This window comes from Barbatula barbatula, assembly GCF_947034865.1.
Source record: "Barbatula barbatula genome assembly, chromosome: 5".
Classification (NCBI taxonomy): Eukaryota; Metazoa; Chordata; class Actinopteri; order Cypriniformes; family Nemacheilidae; genus Barbatula; species Barbatula barbatula.
Genome location: NC_136769.1, coordinates 11,397,212 through 11,417,268, shown reverse-complemented (window position 1 = coordinate 11,417,268; position 20,057 = coordinate 11,397,212). Strand labels below are relative to the sequence as shown.

Here is a 20,057-nt window from a genome sequence, read left to right as displayed (position 1 = left end):
AAAAATAATTAATAATAATAAAATGTCTTAACACAATCAGGTTGCAAAGCCTTTAAAATGCTTTATTTACTGATTTGTTTATTAAAGACACAAATAATCTTTATTAATACAACCACTAAATGACATTGATTGTTATTCTGAGGTAGCCTAAGTTTACTTTACAAGGCAACGTGTTAATGATCTGTATCAAACAATTCATGTGAAGAAAGTGCACCTTAACACACTTCAATGTGCTTAAAGTTCTCTATTTTCACGCACTAATGTTGTACATGATACAAACATTTATTTTTAGTACTTATTAGGATAAACTTAAGTGAACGCAACTGTGCTATTTTGAGACAATACTTTTAGGATATCAAGAACAAAAAAGAATGTGTAACAACAGAACACTTTTTCTTACTGCATTATAGAAGTGAAAATAAAGTGTAGGCTACTTAATTAACTTTTTATACCTGGGAAGGCTCGTTTGCGTCAGACAAAACACACATTCCTCCAGCAGAGGGTGCTTTAAACCATTAAATTGCTACAAACGTTTGTATTTTTTAAGGGGTGCAGCTGTTCTCTTTGCAAAAAACTTTATAGCCTACTGTGCTTGTGGTCTAAAGAGCCAACTCCCCTCTTCCTGTGCGTTCGCCATCTTTTCCTCTCCTCTTATTTATTTTCCCCCTCAATATCAGATATTAACCTATATGTAAACGCAAATTGATGACCGACTCAGTCTTGGCTCATACCTGAAACGCTGAGCTTGCTTCACGCGTAAACTTAATCCATGAATATTTACATGCGTTAGCAACAGTACTAATGGTACTCTTAACAAACAAGGGAGCGCAAATGTCGCACCTTCGTTAGCCAAACAGAGCTGTTGACCTCTCTCTGATGACGTCATCTAGGTTTTGAGTGCTAGATATGGCCTTGTTTACTGGATTTTTTCAACCTTTTTAATGTCCTAATAATGATAAATACGTGTTGTTATAATATCGGTTTATTTAAGGCCATTGCCCTTTCACATATTGGCATTCGCAATGAAAACAAATCGAATGCTTCACATACTTAAGCGCAACGAGTAAATGCTTTTGAGCAGTAGGCCTACATTGTATATGGGTGTTTGCTCAGGTGTTTGAAGTGCAACAAACTTGTATTAATAATCCCGTTCTGACATACAGCCAAAAACTCTGGGTTGCATTTTTCTGAAGCTTTGCTGTGACTGATCAGGCACTTTTCCGGTTTCACTTAGTTGCTTATTTGTCAACTGTAGACCTTTTTCCTCCTTTCTCTGATGGAGCAACAGGCAGAGCATTGAGGAGGCGGAGCTGATTTTGACAGGGTATGTGGAGCAGAGATCATAAGCATCTACTGAACAGGAAATGTCTGTTATATACTAAATGAAAAATAGGCCTACAGGCTCACACATACTAAACTTCATCGACCTAAATCAGACAGGAAGTCACGTGACCTCTAAGTGAGGATTATGTTTCAGTCATTCCTTGTCACAGCAGTTTCTTACAGTGTCAGCATTTTCAAAGTTATTACAGTAGAACAACAATAACAACCTCACAATCTTGTCACCATCCATACCTTGTCAAATCTTGTTGGATGTGAGAAATCTCCATTAATGTTTCAGTATTTGCTGCTCATTTTCATGTTCGACCTGTTCTAGTGTCTAAAGTCTTGATTTTCAAGCACACGTTCATGAATGAAAATGATATATCAGGACTGAATGCAAGTCTTCTTTGGGTTACGCCTCCGCCCTCTCAGGCCTAAAAACAAAGAAAAGAAGTCAAACAAACACGGTTAACATAAACAATGCACCACAAAAGCATATATTGATTTAGTTTGGCATACGTACCTTCCTCTGCGAATGTAGGAATAACCTGAAGAGAGGAACTCCGCGGACCCATTTTGTTATTTTTGCTTTTAAACTTCACCTCTGGTGGATTTGCTATTATCTCAAAGGTGTCGTCAAGTTCATCTGAGCTGCCATTCTCCAAGTTCTTTTGAAGAGTTGTGGAAATATTGTCTTTGGGTGCATCTACCTTGGTCTGAGTGACCAACAAAGATGTTTCATTCAAGTTATTAGTAATCTTAGTGTCTTTATGACTTATCTGTTTGGGATCTGTGCTTTGATTGGTTGTTTTAGAGATTGTGTCGGGATTCTGATTATTTGCTCTTCCTTTCAAGAAATTCCGGAAGGAACTGCGCTGCTTTTTAGAACCAAACGGAGGGAGTTTTTTCCCATCACCCTTACAGTCCTCTGTCGCATCCGGGGACTGCGTATTGACGACGTCCCCGTTGGTGTAGATTCGTTTTTCAATATTATTCACAGAGTCATGATCATCATAGTCCCTAAGAGCTGAAAGATCCTGCAAGGAGCCAGTTATACCTAGACTGTTGCCAACAACCAAAGAGTACTTCGGATTGTGGTATTTATGTGCAGGAACCTTTAGGTTCAACTTTTTGTTGTCCTCCAGCGAGACCTGGAAACGAGATGTGGACACAGGAACTAGAAGTCGGTTTGGTTCTGCTGGCGTTTTCAGCACGGGAACAGACAAAGATGGCTTGCTGATGTGAAACTCCCGGTATAGATCCACTTTATCGGACACGGCGTACAGCTCTCTGAAGTCATTGTCAAAAAAGTCAACGATTTGTCCTGACATCACAGTGATTGTGTTGCGATTCATTCTGGAGGAGCTCCACGTAAAGCTATGGAGACGGAAAGGGTAAATAATTAATTACATTTATTTAGCGCTTTTCTGGGTCCTCAAAAAAATGTAAAGAAAAAGTAATGAGGAAAAAAGTACAGTTAGTACAGTTGTAGGGGTGTTTGAAGAGGATCAAACTAACCTGTATGATCCAGACATCACTTTCTCTCCATCCACCAACATATACTTGGAGCAGAGCGATCCTGGGAGACGACCGAAAGACAGAGCCAAGCCTGAGCCTCTCACGGTTCGCACCCGCAGGTTCTAAAACAAAGGAGCAAAATTTCAACGTGCTATAAAAATGCATGTAAAATGGTTGACAGGGTGATCTGGTGATTCAAAGAAAGGCAGAGGTGCAACACGCCTGACTCTGGCAAACATCCAAGGCGAAATCGACAGTGTGAGGTTAATGTAAAAGAAATCCATGCACACAGAGGTGTGGCGAATTCATTTGCACAGCGAAGACTCTAAAGAGAAGAAAACCGCGGTTACAAAAGCACCCTGAATAAAGCTCAAGCTGGCAAGGATGAGGGAATAGCAGAAGCGTGAGAGATGAGAGCTCTTCACGGCTCTCCTAAATAATATCAAGTTGCCTGTTTTTTCAGCTCTGTTGAAACCTGGCTCCTCCTTTCAACATAACAACACTGAAGTCTGTTGCTCAGTGTACAGTCTCAGGGGAAAAGCCCAGTGTGCCATATTAAAAGCAATCATATAGATAATAGATAAGACTTGCTGGTAATGTATCGGTGCTATTCAGGATAGTCATTTTGCGGAAAGCCCTGGGTTTTATTCTGCAGTAGCTGTGCAGGTGTCATGTGTGTACACAGCAGACCAGGAAGACCGTTGAACCCTGTGGCAACAGACAGTCATCCAGAGATTCAAGTTGAAACACCTCCCCTCTAGGTCAGCTGACTCTGTGGTAACGTGTGCTCTCGTGCTTGATGTGGTAAATCACGTGTTAGTATTTCACCTATTCCAGAAGCAGTAGTGCATGATATACATACATATGCTTGTAATGATGTTGGTTTGGGAAAGTAAACTGTATTATATTCTCACTATTGTATTCTGTATTTATTCTAACTGTATATCCTGCACTTGCTAACTGCACTTCTGGTTAGACCTAAACTACATTTCGTTACACTGTACTTGTATATGTGTAATGACAATAAAGTTGAATCTAATCTAATCTAAAATTCTGTCATTTATTAACCCTCATGTCATTCACCATATTTATATTTTTTATCTGTGGAACACAAAAAAAGATATTTTGAGAAACATCTCAGTGGTTTTGTGTCTATACAATTGAAGTCAATAAGGGCCAATTTTGTTTGGTTACCAACATTCTTCAAAATAGCTTTTTTGTATTGTGCAGAAGAAAAAAATGACATGAGGGGGAGTTTTTAATAAAAGCATGTAGCTTCAACTTGATCTCAAACATGTTTTTTATTATTATTATAGCATTGCTTTATCAAACTGTCTACCATCATACTTTAAATGTCCAGTATATGAAATTTAGTGGCATCTAGTGGTGAGGTTGCGAACAGCAACCAGCGGCTCACTCCACTCCTCCCTTTCGAAGCACTATGGTGGCTGACACAGAACTAAGATGTTGTCATGTTTTCGCTTCTTTGCTGAAGATAACATAAACAAAACGTGCCCTGTAGAGCAGTTTGTCTCTTTAGGGCTAATGTAGAAACAACATGTTGAATTTCAGGGGGACCCGCGGTGAATTTAAATAGAAATAGCTCATTCTAAGGTAATAAAAACACAATGTCAGGTCTTTATACACCAATTTATATCATGTTGCACTTCTGTCATAAGATTCTCCAAATAATTACACACAGCACCTTTAACCAACAATTTCAGAGGAATTTCTTGTGAATTGCTCACCCTCAGATGCTGTGCAGAAATCTGCAGTCTGCTGCCCATGTCCAGGAAGTGAGGCAAGCCGTTTTCCTCCAGCAGCAAGTACACCGCCACCCCCCTCTTACTTGCAGCGTCAAAGAGATCCTGCAGGATTAACAAGTCCGTCAAAAGATCCATGACCACGGCCACCAACTGTAAATCAAGCAAAGTCTATGAGTGGTTATCGATTAACAATACAACTGCCTTTTGAGGAATTTATTGGGCTATTATGAATTTTCTCGTTGTTTTGGCACAGCCGGTCTCAGCTTGAATGAACATGTGCAGTCTTACAGTGGACCGGTGAAAAAAAGAGCAGATATAATTCAGCACAGACACATTAAAGACAAGCTGATTTACAGGTTCAGACAAAAATCATTGAAAACAAACCTGTTAGTTGCTCAACTATGAAAATACTTTAAAGATCATTCAAGCAAACATGGCTAACAAGATAATGTTTGTTTGATTTTGGTTTCTTGTTTACTTGCTATTCAAAAGTTCGAGCAATTTACAGCTTTTAGTAAGACGTGCAATTACAATACATGCAAATACATGCAACTTGCTCTAATTTGATTAGGGTGAACCAGCAAGCCTAACAGGTGACTGATATATGCTTTTAGTACTAATAGGCCAACACTTGAACAAAATGTTTTTGTGGTTCTTTCCCATTCACTCTTTCCCAGGACGCACTGTTTCGGACATAAATAATTCATACACTTGCATTGTTTGCTAGTATTATTTACATTGCTGTTGTGGTTTTACTTTCACATATAGAAACTCAGAATGAGTTTGTCTACTTAAAATGATTGTTGGCGTGTTAATGATGTGTGTTTTTACAGTGTTTTTTTTTAATGTGCACACATTACACACTTGTCATTGACAAATGTATAAAATACACCCTTCTCTTTACATGAGAAAACTTGAGCTATAGCACATATCTTATCCAGTATTCAAAGTCATGAAAATGACAGGAAGAATTAGCATAGAATGTTAGATGTAGATTTAACGTAAGGAATCAATGATGAATTTTAACTCAAGGCAACGTGTCCTGTTAAAATCAAAGAAGAACACAAATAAAAAGTGAACATATGATTTCATTTAAGTTTTACGAACACATTTTGTCCAGAGCAAGCAATTCAGGTCACACCTGCAGACAGATGGAATGGAAACGCACATGTGTTGAATATGAAAAAAAATTCAAACCACATAAAGCATTGAAAATAAATGAAAACCACAACAGCACAAAAGCTAACTAGAATGTGAAAAACCCCCGTTGTAAAGCCTAGTTATTTTCTGGTTACATTCCTTCTTCCTCACAAGTTCACATCATACTCAAGATGCCCAAGTTCAGTTCTACATAAAAACAGAAGGAAGTGATAAGCATTAAAGATAACTGTAAGGAGGACACATTAAAGAAAAAATCATTCCCTGGATTTGTTTGTTAACCCCCAAAAACACACAAGCACACATTACATGTATATAATTACATCAACAAATTGGACTATTTCAGAAAGGTTTTACCAGCCTAACCTGTTTGACTGATGATAAACAGTCCATGTTCAAGCCTTAAGGAACTTAAAGCACAGAAGTGGCATTGCAAAATGAGAATTTAGAAAATACACTTTTATATTCATTTGATCATGACATAGTAAGTAAATACAATGTTCTGTTGACATAATCTAATGCTAACATTGACCGGATGATTGTTGACCGTGTTTTCAGGATATGTGTCACATAAACGATTACTGAGAGTCTATTTCAATACATCTAGAACGTACAAAAATGGCAATTGGCGTTGTAAAATGATAAAATAGTTTGAAATATAAACATTGTTTACAGATCTACATGTCATGTGTGACAGTACATTAGCAGCTATTGTAACCGGTGGAATGGAATGAAGTGTGACTCCAGCTCTTCAGCTTTCATAAATCATTAACCTTTATGAATCATCAGTGTGTCATTATTACAAATGTAACACTGTTAAAGAAGAGAGTAGACATCATCTATTTATGAGTGTATAACTTTGTATTGGAACCCAAGGCTTCTGGTGGTGTGATAGAGGAGGGGTTGGGCACTTACAGTTAAAACTCCAAGGACTTCACCTCCTTACGTCAACTTTCTCACACAAGATAACTGTCATATGATCCATGACACTGTTACACCATTTTCGTCTTTGAGAGTGACTGGTCTGTAATCTGTATAATCATTGTAACAAAGGAAACTCATATCTCCACCTTGTATGTAGTAGTTTGAGTTTGACAAAACAGTAATATAGATGACATATTTCCTAATCCCAAACAGTGTTTGTTTATTTAGAAAACAATTAAGAGTTACATTTTCCTTTACAATAATGTCGAACCTCTAAACTCTTTTCTAAAATGCAGTGTCTCTGTTGCACGCTATTTAGTATGACTAAACATCAATGAACAAACATACATGGTGATTGTGGAATAAGCCCAAAGGCTTGGTCAATTGCCACAAATGCTTTTTCATAATTTAGTCGCATGACAGCTGTTTTAAACACAGTGAGGGTGAACTTCATTTAAAGGTTAACTTCAAACGCAGAAAATAAACTTCCTGGCAGGGAATTTTGCATACAGTCACATGACAGACATAGGCTACACAATTACAGCCACTCCTAAACGTTTATGGAGCTGGTCAATATCATGTGCTTTCAAACACAAGGAACAAACAACAATCCCATTCATTTTCCCCATGTTTTGTATGATAGTGGTCTGGGAACCTATCATGACCCACAACCACAAAATAACAACACATTTATACAGTCTTAAACACATCAAATAAGACTATTGAAAGACATAAGTTAACAAATAAACTTTTTCTATTGGCATCCGACTCCGGACACTTAACAGATGCTTACCTTTGTAGATTCTTGAATGAGTCTGCGCACTACTTCTTTAATATGCGGACTGTTGGTTTTGGGTGGGTGGGTGTAAACCGACACCCGTGTCACCCCTTTGTAATAGCCGTTGCTGGGCCAACCGATGTCCAGCGGAGGTATCTCCGTATCAGACATGGTCGGCCAGTAAGTAGAATGCACTCCCGAGTCTTCGCTCGTATCATGGGGCGACTGTGAGCAACAGGTGTCCGAGTCACTGTCATATTCCTGAAAGGTATCCCGCATCAGTTTAATTTCCCTGGCGGAGAGAAAGTCTTTAATGTTGTCCTCTTTCAGACGCATTTTGAAAGCGCCGTCTCCGTTTTTCAAGAGCTGCTCGAGCGCGGCCCGCTGCTCCTCGCTGTAATAAAACTCCGGTCTACATTCCGGTATCTTCACGTTTACGTGTTCATCGTCGATGCATATCAACTGAGACTCAGCCATGGTAGCGGTGCTCCAACGGATCACCTGCAAAACACTCTGCCCACTTTTACCTGTCTGAATGGATGACTCAGGTGAGTCAGCTAGACATAAAAGAAGCGTGTGGGTGTGGTTTCGCTGGAACGGTGGGCGGAGCTTCGGTTCTCAGTAGATGTGTATGCAACCCCAATATCTCACTAGGACTAAACACGCGGCACCAACCACGGTCTGTCTCTCTGCACATAATATTTAACAATAATCAAAATTGGCTAAAGGATAAGTGGACTTGGCAAATAAACCTCAAAATGAGAAACACAACAATAGTACATCTACAGACCACAGGGTCCCCCAGTTATATTACAAGGCGAATAAGAAAAGAACTCAAAATTCAAAACAGCAATTATCACCAAAATCAAATCAATACACTTATATCCGCTCACCATCATTCATGTGGAATATACAAATGAGAACCCCAGTTCATTGGTCCGCCGTGGACAACAAAAACAAACAAACAAAGCAAATTAAAATCAAACAATAACTTCAATCACTTTGCCATACAGAACCCAGTTAAACATTAGGATCATACCAAAATACCCATTAAGCCACTATTGTTTCTAGTAAAATAGTAACAATTTATAATAGCCATTTAAAAGATTTACTGTAGTTAAAACATTTACAATCAAGTATAAAACACAAATTAAAATATAAAACTTTAAAACTCAATTCAAGGATTTAGTAATAATTAATACCTGTATTTATATGCTTAATTTTCTGAAGCACCAAACACGTTTCTTCAAGCGGGCACTAAAACATAAGGCAGATACAAATATTAAAACTAAGCAAACTCGCTAAAGCAAAAAGATTGAACAGAAATCACTACCTGTGCTTTTAAATAAGTATGCTTAATTCTCTGAAGCAACAAACATCATTTTCTTAAGGGGCCATCGGTTCAATTCAGTTCTATTAATCAACTGGTATTTTCGTCAGCTCTTACACAACCTTAAGTTCCCACACCACATGGTGCTTACTCAAAGAGTAAGCCCCTAAAATTGGACTACATTTTATAACAATCTGACCTGTGGGATTTGTAGTCCATCTCATTAATATTCCCTATATCTTCTACCCCATTACATGTAGGATGATTCCACCTGACTGCACATGTTTGACTTCAAACACGAAACGGTTTCATTGAGTGGTGTCATTGTTTTGTTTAATCACAAGATATCCGATACAAAGTATCCAAAATAATACTTATGTTATACAGCCAAAAGGTCATGTTTATTTCGATCATACCAATCATTTGTAATGTCCATTCTGCATATCAAAACAGTAATTATACAATACCTCTCCTGCCTGGTTTCTTATTTGTAAAAACATTATTATGATGTTTAGTGTCCTACTCGAGAGGAAATATGAACTTCTTGACATGATGAATGAGATAAGAGGGTTATTGTATGGGGGCAATGTACAATTCAATATTTCATAAAGTAAATGATCAAGTCCTTTGGGGTATTTGGCATATAAGGGTAATGGTCTATTTCTTTGTTCCTTATTTATTAAATAAAAATGGTTAAATAAAAAATGGTATCTCAGTTCTCTTGAACGGTGCTGCAGCCATCCTTCTAAAATTGATAGTCTTGAAATTATGGACCAGTCCATACATTAGTCAATATGTTACAGACCAGCACTCTGAGACAGAATGCTATAAATGATGTTTTGACTGTTGGCAAGGTGGTTCCACTCCTCTGAGCGATGGGAAGGTATCATATCTGATCGGTGTAATTGGCAGGGAAAAGACCTGTCCTGCCACGCAATCGTCCTTTCCACCATGATGGGTCAGAACGGTCCAGAACTTCAATGATATCTCCTGCACTGAAGCCCAACTCGTCATCTTCTTCTGCTGTGAAGTCATATACGGCTCTGACCTGTATGGTCAACCTCTGACAGACACAGACACACATATCAAAGTGTTAGTTCTGTATAAGGTGTCAGTTCACACACGACAAAAACACTAAAAATTCGGACAAACATGTTATAAATGACAGTGTTGTACCGGAGCAGTTTCTGAGCTTCGTCGAGGAGAAGGGCTGCTCCTCCCGGCTTGAGGCAAAGTGTTAGCTTTGTCCTCAACACTTCCCCTCTTACTCTGAAAAAGGAGCAAATTTACATTTCGAGGTTAACAATTATGTATAGACCTGGAATTTTTAATAGTAAATTCCTGCATGCCATATTTATTTATTTAGAAAAATGAACATGCATGAAACCTGTTCGGAATTTAGATAAAACGTTTTGGTCTGTGCTTGGAAGAAGCTGATACCTTGTTATCTGTTTTGTTGCGGTGTTGTGTTGAATATTGGGGACCCCCATAGCTGCCACCTGGGGGAGGTCGAGCTTCCAGCTGACAAAAACAAAGAATTACACACCACATCATTATTTATCTGCTGTGCACAGATTCTTTCAAGTTAATTCAGCATATTTCGCAAAGATTTTATAAAAATCTGGAGCATATTTACAGGCTGAGGTGCTCTTGGCTCGGCTTCACTTCCGTCTCTGAGGAAGATCTCTCTCTGCTTGGATATAGAGGTGGACTTGTAGTAGTCCACCAGCTTGTTGAGGGAAGTAAACTTCTCTGTCCACAGGTAATAATGGCCCTTTTTATCCTTCATCACTTTGAAATGTTGCACGTCATTCTCGTGTCTGTGGAAATAAATGAAAAATTATTAATTATATTGTACAATGTATAGTAATAAAGATTGGATTTGATACCTTTTGGAATTTTTCGTTCTGTGTCATTATTCCCTTTATCTTGCTCATTGACGTTAAATGATCAAATAAATTAGGTGAAGGTTGTTATAGAATAACGTGGTCGAATTTCCATAGGTAATTAATTTATATATGGCAACTTCAAAGAGTTTTAGAGCAGTTAATCAAGCTAAGCAGGCTGTTCGGGGGCACTTTACAGTATATTTACAATGCGTGTTAGGGGATGGAACTAAACTCTTTAGTAACCAAGATTAGCTACTGTTTAAAAGTATTAATGTATTTAGGGTTAATATCCTTCATTTGCTGTAAAAAGTAAAAAAACTCTATGTGAATCTCTCTGTCCTAGCCTCACACAAGGCAGTCAGCGTGAGCTTGTGGGATTCCAAACCTGTATGACTTGTATTAACACAAAAGAAGACATTTTGAAAAATGTTGGTAACCAAACAACACTTTCATCGACTGACCTCCATTGTATGGACACAAAACCACAAGACATTTCTCAAAATGTCTTTTTTTGTGTTCCACAGACCTGGAATGAGCTACCACACCCTACAGGTTTACATTAGGCCTCCATTCAATAAAACTTCATTATTTAACATTGCAAGTTCCTAAAGTACTGATACTCACAAAATACAGCATATGTGCATTAGGCATGTTCAACTTCTTGAAATGCTCCAGACCGTTTGGCAAATGTCTCACATCAAAGAACCGGCACTTTGATGTCATACGTCGATCGGTCTACGCACCCTGCACAACACCTCATGAAAGCGAACATACTGTAACTAGTGTCTTGCTAATAACTTTGAAGTTCGGTTCGTACGTGGTCAAGACACTTACATACCTGCATTGAAACTCCTCTGTCTGCATATATGGACTTCATATGGTTCATATGCGAGCAAGACTGCTTACACGGATATGAGGAGCTAAACATACCGCAACCATACTGACGCAACCATAGTTTGCTTTCGTCTGCTCACCGGATACTTTGCTGCATGGTATGTTTTAAAATCTTTTTACATGTACCACTGTAAATTTTTCTATTTTAGAAAAGGGGTCCTCTGCAAAAAGGTTCATCATATTTGGGAGTCCTTGGTATGCCAAAGTTTGAAAACCCTTGCTCTAACAGAATTTAGTACCTCATTCCAGGTTTTACATTTTGTTAATATCTTAGATTAAAGAACTAAATATACCAATACAAATCTAAATATTGCTACATTTGACCTAACCTTGACATATAACCCATCACCACAATGTCATGTCTCCACAACACCACCCAAAGCACCTTTAACAGTGAGATTTAGGAGAGGTATTCAGTAGGGAAATACGTGTCTTCAGTATAAACAGAAGCATGCACAAATCATGTAAATAAGTGTATTACTAATCGACTTATTAGATCCACAACAAGTATTTGACTAGATGCTTATCTGTACACATCCCTACAAATCCACATATTGATTCTTTCAGTTCTAAGCACCCCCCAGGTCCCTTCTTCCTGTTTTACCTGACCGAGATGGAAAAGTCTCCTGGAGAACTCTGACTGCCTCGGATCATAAAAGCGCCAGTCTCCCGAGACATGAGCATTTCTTCAGCTGAACCACGGCTGGCAGTCTCCTTGAACCAGCTGCAGAGGACATACAAGTTAACTTATATTTTCATGCAGATATTATATTATTTCTATTTATGTACTTAAAATACTAACTTTATAATCTATTACAGTTCATGCTCGTAAGGTATTTGCATGTGGCAAAAAACAAGCAAACATTAAAATGATAGTCCACCCAAACATTTTAATTCTGTCATCATTTACTCACCCCATGTAATTTCATACCTGTATAAATTACTTTGTTCTGATGAACACAAAGAAAGATATATAGACGAATGTTAAGCAATTTTCAGTTCCGAGACATCATTGACTACCATAGTAAGACAATTATATGGTAGTCAAATGTGCCCCAGAATTCTTTGCTTCTTCAAAATATCTAATTTGTGTTCAACAGAACAAAGCAATATACAATCTTTTTTTTCCTACTAGGATAGTGAACATTTGAACATTCATTCAAATATCTTGCTTTGTGTTTAACGGAACACAGTAATTGAAACAGGTTTGAAACAACCTGAGGGTGAATAAATGATGACAGAATTTACATTTTCTGGTGAACTAGCCCTTTAACACCACAAGCATGTTCCCACCTTGGTGTTTGTCTCTCAACGTAGTTTTTGGGTATGTAGCCCTCATGACCATGTAGCTCTGCCTTAAACCAGTCGTCCTGAGATCCAAGGATCTGTGTGCAAAAGATAAAATCTTTAATACCGAAAACTTTGTGTGAATTAAATTATAATGTAAACACATTAGTTCACTTTTAACTTTTTGTTTACTTTCAGTTTGCTAATGATTACCAGAAATAACGTGAACCCACATTCAAAGAGCATTTTTTTATCTTTCTGCAATCTATCAAAGAAAAGCGGCAGCTCTGTTAAATTAATGTTTTCGTTGTTCACTATAAAATCCCTTTTCTCTGACACTATATGCATTGTCTTGTGGAACTTTGTGTTTTGGTGTTAAATAACTCGCCTTTAGAATGTCTCCTTTTCGAAAGCTGAGCTCATCCTCCGCTGTGCCATTAAAGTCAAATTTTCCCCTGGCCTCCATAATATAATAGTGAGAGGTCGACTGGAGGAGAGGATTTACGGGCTACTATACAGTCAGGAGATAAATGGGAGAACTTTGTTAATGGTTAAAGAAAAGTCAATCAGAATGTGAGAGACCAGATAGGTCAAACATCTGCTGATGCCTTTGCTAAGCACAGATCTGCAGCTGTGGTTAGATGGCTTTCCGCAGGTCTGCAAATATGTGTCTTTGTTACATGGAGTTATGGAGTCATCGGTCATATATTAACCAAAAAGATGGACCCCCCATGACCTCATGTAGTCCAAAAGCAGATTTTTTTAAAGATTGGAGGAAAACACAAACAGAGCAAGCCAGTTATTGCACTGGCCAATGATTATAAATTAATTGGTGGTCTTACTGTAACAAGCTGCCTGTGATCTGAGGATATTGAAAACGTGTCTGGTTTCAAGGGGCGATCATAGCTCCACCTAAAGATGAGTAAGTAATAAATTGAACGGTTAATGTTTGGGTAACATTCTATTTCATGCATTCAGACTTTTTTTACACTGTTAAACGTGTTTCTCATGCTTGCCGTAACATGGTCAACTTGTTAAAAAACAAGTTGGACATATGACGTAGCATTTCTGTGCTTGATACACTCCCCCAGCACTTATTTTGGAACGTTTTCTATAAGTCTGGATCCCTATTTCGTAACAGGAATCCTATAACTACTATAGGGCAATTTTCACGAAAAGAAAAACGCCCACACAAGGCAAAAGAAATAGCCCACCCATGCTTCAACCAATCTTGCTTATCAAGATTGGCTGTGCTGTGGGCATGCAGCTGCAGCTCGTTACTCTAACTCATACATGTATAATGTAAAAAATACGAAGGGGTCAATGCGATGATGTATTGTGTGCTCATGCTGTAGTTCCGTCTCCCCTGCCTGCCCCAAACAGCTCGTCTTTTTCCGGAAATAATCGTAGAGCTGTGTCTCTTTTATAAATTTGATCAGACTAAATACTCTTTGAAGATACGATGTATGCAATAATACTGTATAGGTACTCAAGAATAATATGAGAATGGCAGAAACTGCTTGTGTTACCCGATCTTTAAAAAACTGCCAACCCAGGTCTATCACACCACAAAGCAATGGTAATCTGGAGCGTATCATTAAAGTCATGTTTTGGTACCTGTACAAACTCCGCACAAAGTTAGTAAATAGTGGACTGAAACTATATTGGGTGTGACTTTGTTGACAACTTTACTCAAGTCACAAATATATATGGGTAGTAGACAAATAAACCATACGCGTGAAGATAAATCTCTCTTATGCGGTTTCATATAAATATTAATAATATAAAATAATATATTATCAACAGTTTGTTTTCATAGGACACATTGTATGGTTTATTTGTCAACTAACCTGAAATATACTCTCATGAGAATAAACCTTGTAATGAAAATTCTCTCTTTGTCTTTGAAATGTGTGCATGGGAGTTTATCTTAGGAGGATGTTTTAACTAGACTGAATTACAAACTATATTAGGTTTAAAAGTAGTCCTTTTTGCCCTTTGAATTGGGCATTTTAGAGTAATGAAAAGAGACAGGCCTGACGATAATCGAAATCATTTCCATCCATCTGATCAAGAGAAAAAGAAGCTGTGCAAACAGCAGAGGAGGAAATGCAGATTAAATTACATTTAATTACTGCAGTATGATGTACAGTATGTTCTTGAGAGAGAGAGAGAGAGAGAGAGAGAGAGAAAGAGAGAGAGAGAGAGAGAGACAGAGAGTTAGCAAAATACTATCTAAAAAGTGTGAGTCTCTGTGATATTCGCATAGGTTAACAATTACAGATCACATAGATAAAAAGTCAATAAAAAGAGAGATCACAAAATGACATAATATTAAACTGTACTTTACATTTCACCATTAAATGTTGCAGCATGATTTCTGGCTAGATATTCTAAAGATAAAAAACAACATACGAATAATTTTTTTAAATCCTAAAATAACTTTATAAAACAATTCCTATGTTTAATAAAGATGCCATTGTAATACTATGAATGTAAAGAAAATGCTATTTCAATTTTAGTTTTGCATGGCCATTTTCACCCTCTCTGGCAGGAATAAACACATTTTAGCATTTTAAGTTAAAGCTAAATCCCTTAATAGCAGCATCTTTGGAAAGTTTGTAAAACATCAATCCAAGAATGTGCCGTTCAATCTTTAAAAGTTTAAAACTAAAGAGAACAGTGATTTTTTGAGATTTTGAAGGATATGAAGAACTTGGAAGGTGCCACACACAAAGGCACCTTTGACCCTCATTTTAATGGTAGAAATGTATACAGGTTTAGAACAATTTGAGATTGAGTAATTCATGACTTCATTTTTATTTTTGGATGAACTATTAACAATATTGTATCCGTATTGTTAGATCCTCTATTTGTATAATTACCTTTTTCCTGCATTCTCATTACTCTAGCAATACTTTCTGGACAAAATTAATCATCAACCAATAGTTACTGTTGTAGATCATGGGCCATTTATCCCTTGTTGTGTAAGAACATTCCCGAAGTTTCAAGAAATAAGTTCTTAAGGTTAGAGTATGTCTTGATAAAACATATGTACAGAAGCAGAACAGTGACGTCATGTTGTAGGAAGGGAAGTATTGAAGTATAGTCTTTAAATAAGTTACTCCTTTAAGTGATTAAAGGGAAGTGCCGTATCGCTGCATGTGATTTTGTCTCACAGTTCTAAAGATTAAGCATTCTTTACCATACGACAGATCAAATCGTGATGGGAAAAATGTATAGGAGGTCCCGCATCAATGATGAATTTTTTGTTCCACTATTTAGCCAATCACATGAATCTTTCATGATCCCTTTGGTCCAGCCATCCAAGTGATAGTTGGAATTGTTTTTTAAATGTCACCAAGTCAAATACTCCGGACAACTTAGACATCACCTCAATGTCATCCATTTCAATTTGCCACCTGTAGATTACACTGGAGCACACTCCGAGACATGGATTTGTAGGCTCATTTTCCCTCTGGCCTTGTGAAAACCCTTTTTGATATCAGCGATTAATTGTAAGAGATGATCTGTCAGTCATTGTTCTTGGTCAGATCCACATAGTTCAGTTATTTTTATTCCTGAACGCTTTATCTGTCGTATAGCAGGGCACTCACGAACAGGGCTAAAGGACATGATCAGACAGCAAATATTTTACATTACATGGAATGCAAAAATGTGGCATCAATTTGTTAAATTTATGGTCACTTTAAATGTTTTAAAATCCCACTGTTAATCCGATCAAGGGAGAAAATGTTTACAGAAAGAAAACAATTAATAATATGTGTGTCTTGCACAAACAATTTACTCTTAATAGAAATGCGGTCTGGGGAGATCAGAGAAGCAGATTATTTTAATATTTTGAAGCAATTAGACCAGTGTTTATACTAACATAAATGACCGCTTGTAATAATGCTTTTGTCCTTTTGTGCAGATACTGTAATTAAAGTAATTTAACATTTGAAACTCTATACAAACATATTACTGTAATGTTGCAGTTCAAATGCAAAGTCATACAGGTCACAATTCATGAGTTACGGTATGTGTGGGTCTGTTCTCACTGCCACAGTGAACAGCAGTGAATAAATGTAATGCAAATAAAATCAAGCATTTGAGATAATATGGAAAAGTATGTCTAATTTAAAATCCAGGGCTCTAAAAATATGTCCAGAATAATACTCATGCACTAAAAAGACATGTCAAAAATAGAAAAAGAATCCCCTGAGGGGAAGTTACTTGAAATATGTCATTTCTTTAATATAAACATGAGCAGCCGAACATTGAGTATGTAGGCCTACATGTAAAATAATTTGTAATTTGTAATGGATGGAGCCTGAAATATTAAGATAACAACCCTTAGAAACATTAAAATTAGGAGATTGAATAAAGAAAATACAATTTTAATTTGATTGATTATGAGGTACACACCTTCCTATACTTTATTGAAATTATCAATATAGCGACCAAAATGTGAAATGTTAACAAATCAAATGTTACATGATACACAAAACCATCTTATTTTAGCTTTTTATAGCCTAAGCAGCCGCCCAGTGGCGGTTATCAACAGTATCTTGTCTCCAAATATGCTTTTTTAAAACTATTGCAGGAGTTCACATACCTCAAAATGTTTTTGACTCGAAATGTAAATGAACTCTAGAAGCGAACATTTCAAACGAGCAGATCAATTGCGCGCACCCAGTTGCTCGTAATGATGCGTTGAATGGCAAACAACTTCAAACTAGTATTTTTGGTGCTGGCAACTCTAAGCCTGTTCTAACATAAGTAAAGCAATTTTTTTTACCGTTCTCTCGCTGTTCTACTGCTCGGCACTTAAAATTGATGAAGATCCTTGCTGTTATCCTTTATTGCGCTTCACGAATCACCCTCTACTCTGTCTCCACCTGCATGCGCGCCTCCGCGTCCTGAAACGCCACCCACGAGAACGAGCGGAACCATGACTCCGCCTCTTTATTTGCAATCACCAGGCATGGACTGCAGACGGTTTCAATTTTATTAGTGCTTTTAAAATCTATATTGTGACAAATGTATGTATAAAACACATCTTTAAATATGTTATATTCTCTACATGTGTTTACTGTTAAAGTGCTAAAATTAACAAACTCTATGTTGCTAATGTTTGCTCATTAGCATTTGCACGCATATAGAAGGAACAGGCAACTTCTGCTGTTCTGCTAAAGTGGCAAAGCATGCGACAGGAAGCTCAGCTGAGACGAACTTGCTGGAAGTGTGTGGTTTCTCTCTCTCTCTCTCTCTCTCTCTCTCTCTCTCTCTCTCTCTCTCTCTCTCTCTCTCTCTCTCTCTCTCTCTCTCTCTCTCTCTCTCTCTCTCTCTCACCATTTTCTCATCAAAGGAGTGTGCTTGCATGTATGCATTTGCAACATCCAAAATCAAAATGATACACAGGCTCCATTTAAGCACTGATGAAGCTGGTTTCTGCTCATGATCATGGAATGTTAAACTCTGATGATATAAAGTCAGGTCAGGAATGCAAAATGCATCCGTGGTGTTCCCCTTTGCACCTGCAGGAATCAGGTCATGACCTCAAGCAACAACAGCTCATACATGATTAAAAGTGTTTTGAATATACGTTAATAATTGAGTAAGAATTTGAACAAAGTGCAACAGAATAAGAAAACAAATCTTGGAAACAAGTTACTGCTATGGAAACTCACCATCTGTCCATTAGCCATTCCGATGCTGTATCCTGACATGTTATATAGTTACTATCTAGTACAGGATATAAAAAGATGCCGTTGTGTGCCAGTTGCCCAAGCATCTGGTCAAGCTTGGAACGGTTTTACTTTGTTTCTCTTGCGCGACACAAAGGAAGATACTTTGAAGAAATGGTAAACAAACAACATTAACCCCATTGTATGAACACAAAAAATCCTTAATATCTTTTGTTATGTTCTACATAAGTTATTTTTGAATGACAGATGAATAAAGAATGACAGAATTTTTATTTTTGGGTGAATAATCCCTTTATTGTGCATCTAGTGAATCACAAACTGATTTTCAAAGACGGGGCCTTTAATAGGGAAGATTTTGCAGACTAAATGCAGGAAACTGCACTCATGTAACAACATGTGGTTAAACAGTGGCTGCACAATTCTGGAGAACATGAAAGCAAAAAAGTAATCTTTAAGTCCTTAAAGTTTGTGTGCTGAAATAAAGAATATAATAGTATATGCTTGAGTGTGTTGGTTTGTGCGTATGGTTTATTGGCACATAAAGAGCCTCTAGACTCTATGACCTGAAGTATTTGAGAAAACGAGTCAGGTCTATTTTTTCTGTACGGAGACATGCAAAGGTAGTCAATGTGCTGTTTTGGGTCTCACACTACTTTCCGCGATGGATTTAGTAATACTGCAAATAAATGTAATTAAGTGCTAAAGGATGGCAGTGTTTTTATAATCAAGGACCATTAACATGCAATTAATTTAGTGTAAAGTCCCCCAAAAATTAAGTGCTCACTGAATGCATGTTTAGAATGTTCACATAGCAAATCCAATCTTTTGTCTGCAAATGTAATTGTCACAGTCAATGGTTTTCATGTTGTTTAAATGTCAGTTTTTGAAGTTAAAGGAGAAAAACATTCAAAACCTATTTTTGAAATTAAAGTTTGAGCATTTAGTGCAATCAACAGTGCATTGAAAGGTGAAAACCTAATTGAGATACTATCTTATTAACCTTTCAATATACTTACACTTATACCTTCTGAATTTATCTGCATCAGCAATGACAGCCGGCTTCTGAATTTCTTCACCGCAGACACCATCTTCAGACACCTCACAGAGAATGAACATGAAAATACATTAACGCTGCATTAACACAAAATTTGGTTTATGGGTAAGATTTTATCTAAAGGAGATATCCAGATCGTGATGCTGTGCCAGTACCGAATCATCACACACACTTGTGGGGGGACTTAAATGTCTATTGTTTTATATACATCTAATAATTACTGGGTCAACCCTAACAAACCCATTTATGTTTTTTTCACTTTAAGGTACAAATGGAATATATAAATTAAGTATACATATGAGAAGTTATATCTGACATACAAATTCATTCTCAAACACTCAAACCTGGTTTTCTCTCCTCTACAATTTCCTTTCTTCATAACCGACCATAATTTTCAACACAGAATCTAAGTCATTTCCTGGTTG

At 37.3% G+C, this 20,057-nt stretch overlaps 2 protein-coding genes across 6 annotated transcripts; both read right to left on the bottom strand.

Moving 5' to 3' along the window:
* Positions 1-37: 37 nt before the first annotated feature.
* fam83fa (family with sequence similarity 83 member Fa) lies at positions 38-8,002 on the bottom strand. 2 transcript variants are annotated; one of them, XM_079455625.1, is made up of 5 exons: positions 7,483-8,002; positions 4,590-4,757; positions 2,842-2,963; positions 1,847-2,700; positions 38-1,757 (listed from the first exon to the last, which is right to left on the bottom strand). In XM_079455625.1, the coding sequence occupies exons 1-5, from the start codon at positions 7,942-7,944 to the stop codon at positions 1,708-1,710; spliced, it is 1,656 nt and encodes a 551-aa protein (XP_079311751.1). In that variant the 5' UTR covers positions 7,945-8,002; the 3' UTR covers positions 38-1,707. The 2 variants fall into 2 exon arrangements, with proteins under 2 accessions (XP_079311751.1, XP_079311752.1); XM_079455626.1 differs by having other exon boundaries at positions 4,590-4,709; positions 7,483-7,998.
* Positions 8,003-8,158: 156 nt separating this feature from the next.
* On the bottom strand, positions 8,159-17,857 carry grap2a (GRB2 related adaptor protein 2a). Of its 4 annotated transcripts, none has more exons than XM_079456113.1 (10): positions 17,669-17,808; positions 15,213-15,260; positions 13,710-13,779; positions 13,256-13,378; positions 12,874-12,965; positions 12,185-12,304; positions 10,434-10,617; positions 10,238-10,318; positions 9,974-10,066; positions 9,111-9,860 (listed from the first exon to the last, which is right to left on the bottom strand). In XM_079456113.1, the coding sequence occupies exons 4-10, from the start codon at positions 13,331-13,333 to the stop codon at positions 9,684-9,686; spliced, it is 825 nt and encodes a 274-aa protein (XP_079312239.1). In that variant the 5' UTR covers positions 13,334-13,378; positions 13,710-13,779; positions 15,213-15,260; positions 17,669-17,808; the 3' UTR covers positions 9,111-9,683. The 4 variants fall into 4 exon arrangements, with proteins under 4 accessions (XP_079312237.1, XP_079312239.1, XP_079312240.1 ...); XM_079456114.1 differs by having other exon boundaries at positions 15,218-15,260; positions 17,669-17,765; XM_079456111.1 differs by lacking the exon at positions 15,213-15,260 and having other exon boundaries at positions 8,159-9,860; positions 17,669-17,857.
* Positions 17,858-20,057: the final 2,200 nt, after the last annotated feature.

Bases quoted from the DNA above. Each gene is read 5' to 3' on its own strand.
- fam83fa (XM_079455625.1), bottom strand. From the start codon at position 7,944: ATGGCTGAGTCTCAGTTGATATGCATCGACGATGAACACGTAAACGTG. The intron at 4,758-7,482 runs GTAAGCATCTGT...CTTGATTTACAG, and splicing joins TCATTCAAGAATCTACAAAG to TTGGTGGCCGTGGTCATGGA. The intron at 2,701-2,841 runs GTTAGTTTGATC...CCGTCTCCATAG, and splicing joins GTGATGTCTGGATCATACAG to CTTTACGTGGAGCTCCTCCA.
- grap2a (XM_079456111.1), bottom strand. From the start codon at position 13,333: ATGGAGGCCAGGGGAAAATTTGACTTTAATGGCACAGCGGAGGATGAG. The intron at 12,305-12,873 runs GTGGGAACATGC...TGTCCTCTGCAG, and splicing joins GTTGAGAGACAAACACCAAG to CTGGTTCAAGGAGACTGCCA. The intron at 10,067-10,237 runs GTATCAGCTTCT...CTCCTTTTTCAG, and splicing joins GCAACAAAACAGATAACAAG to AGTAAGAGGGGAAGTGTTGA.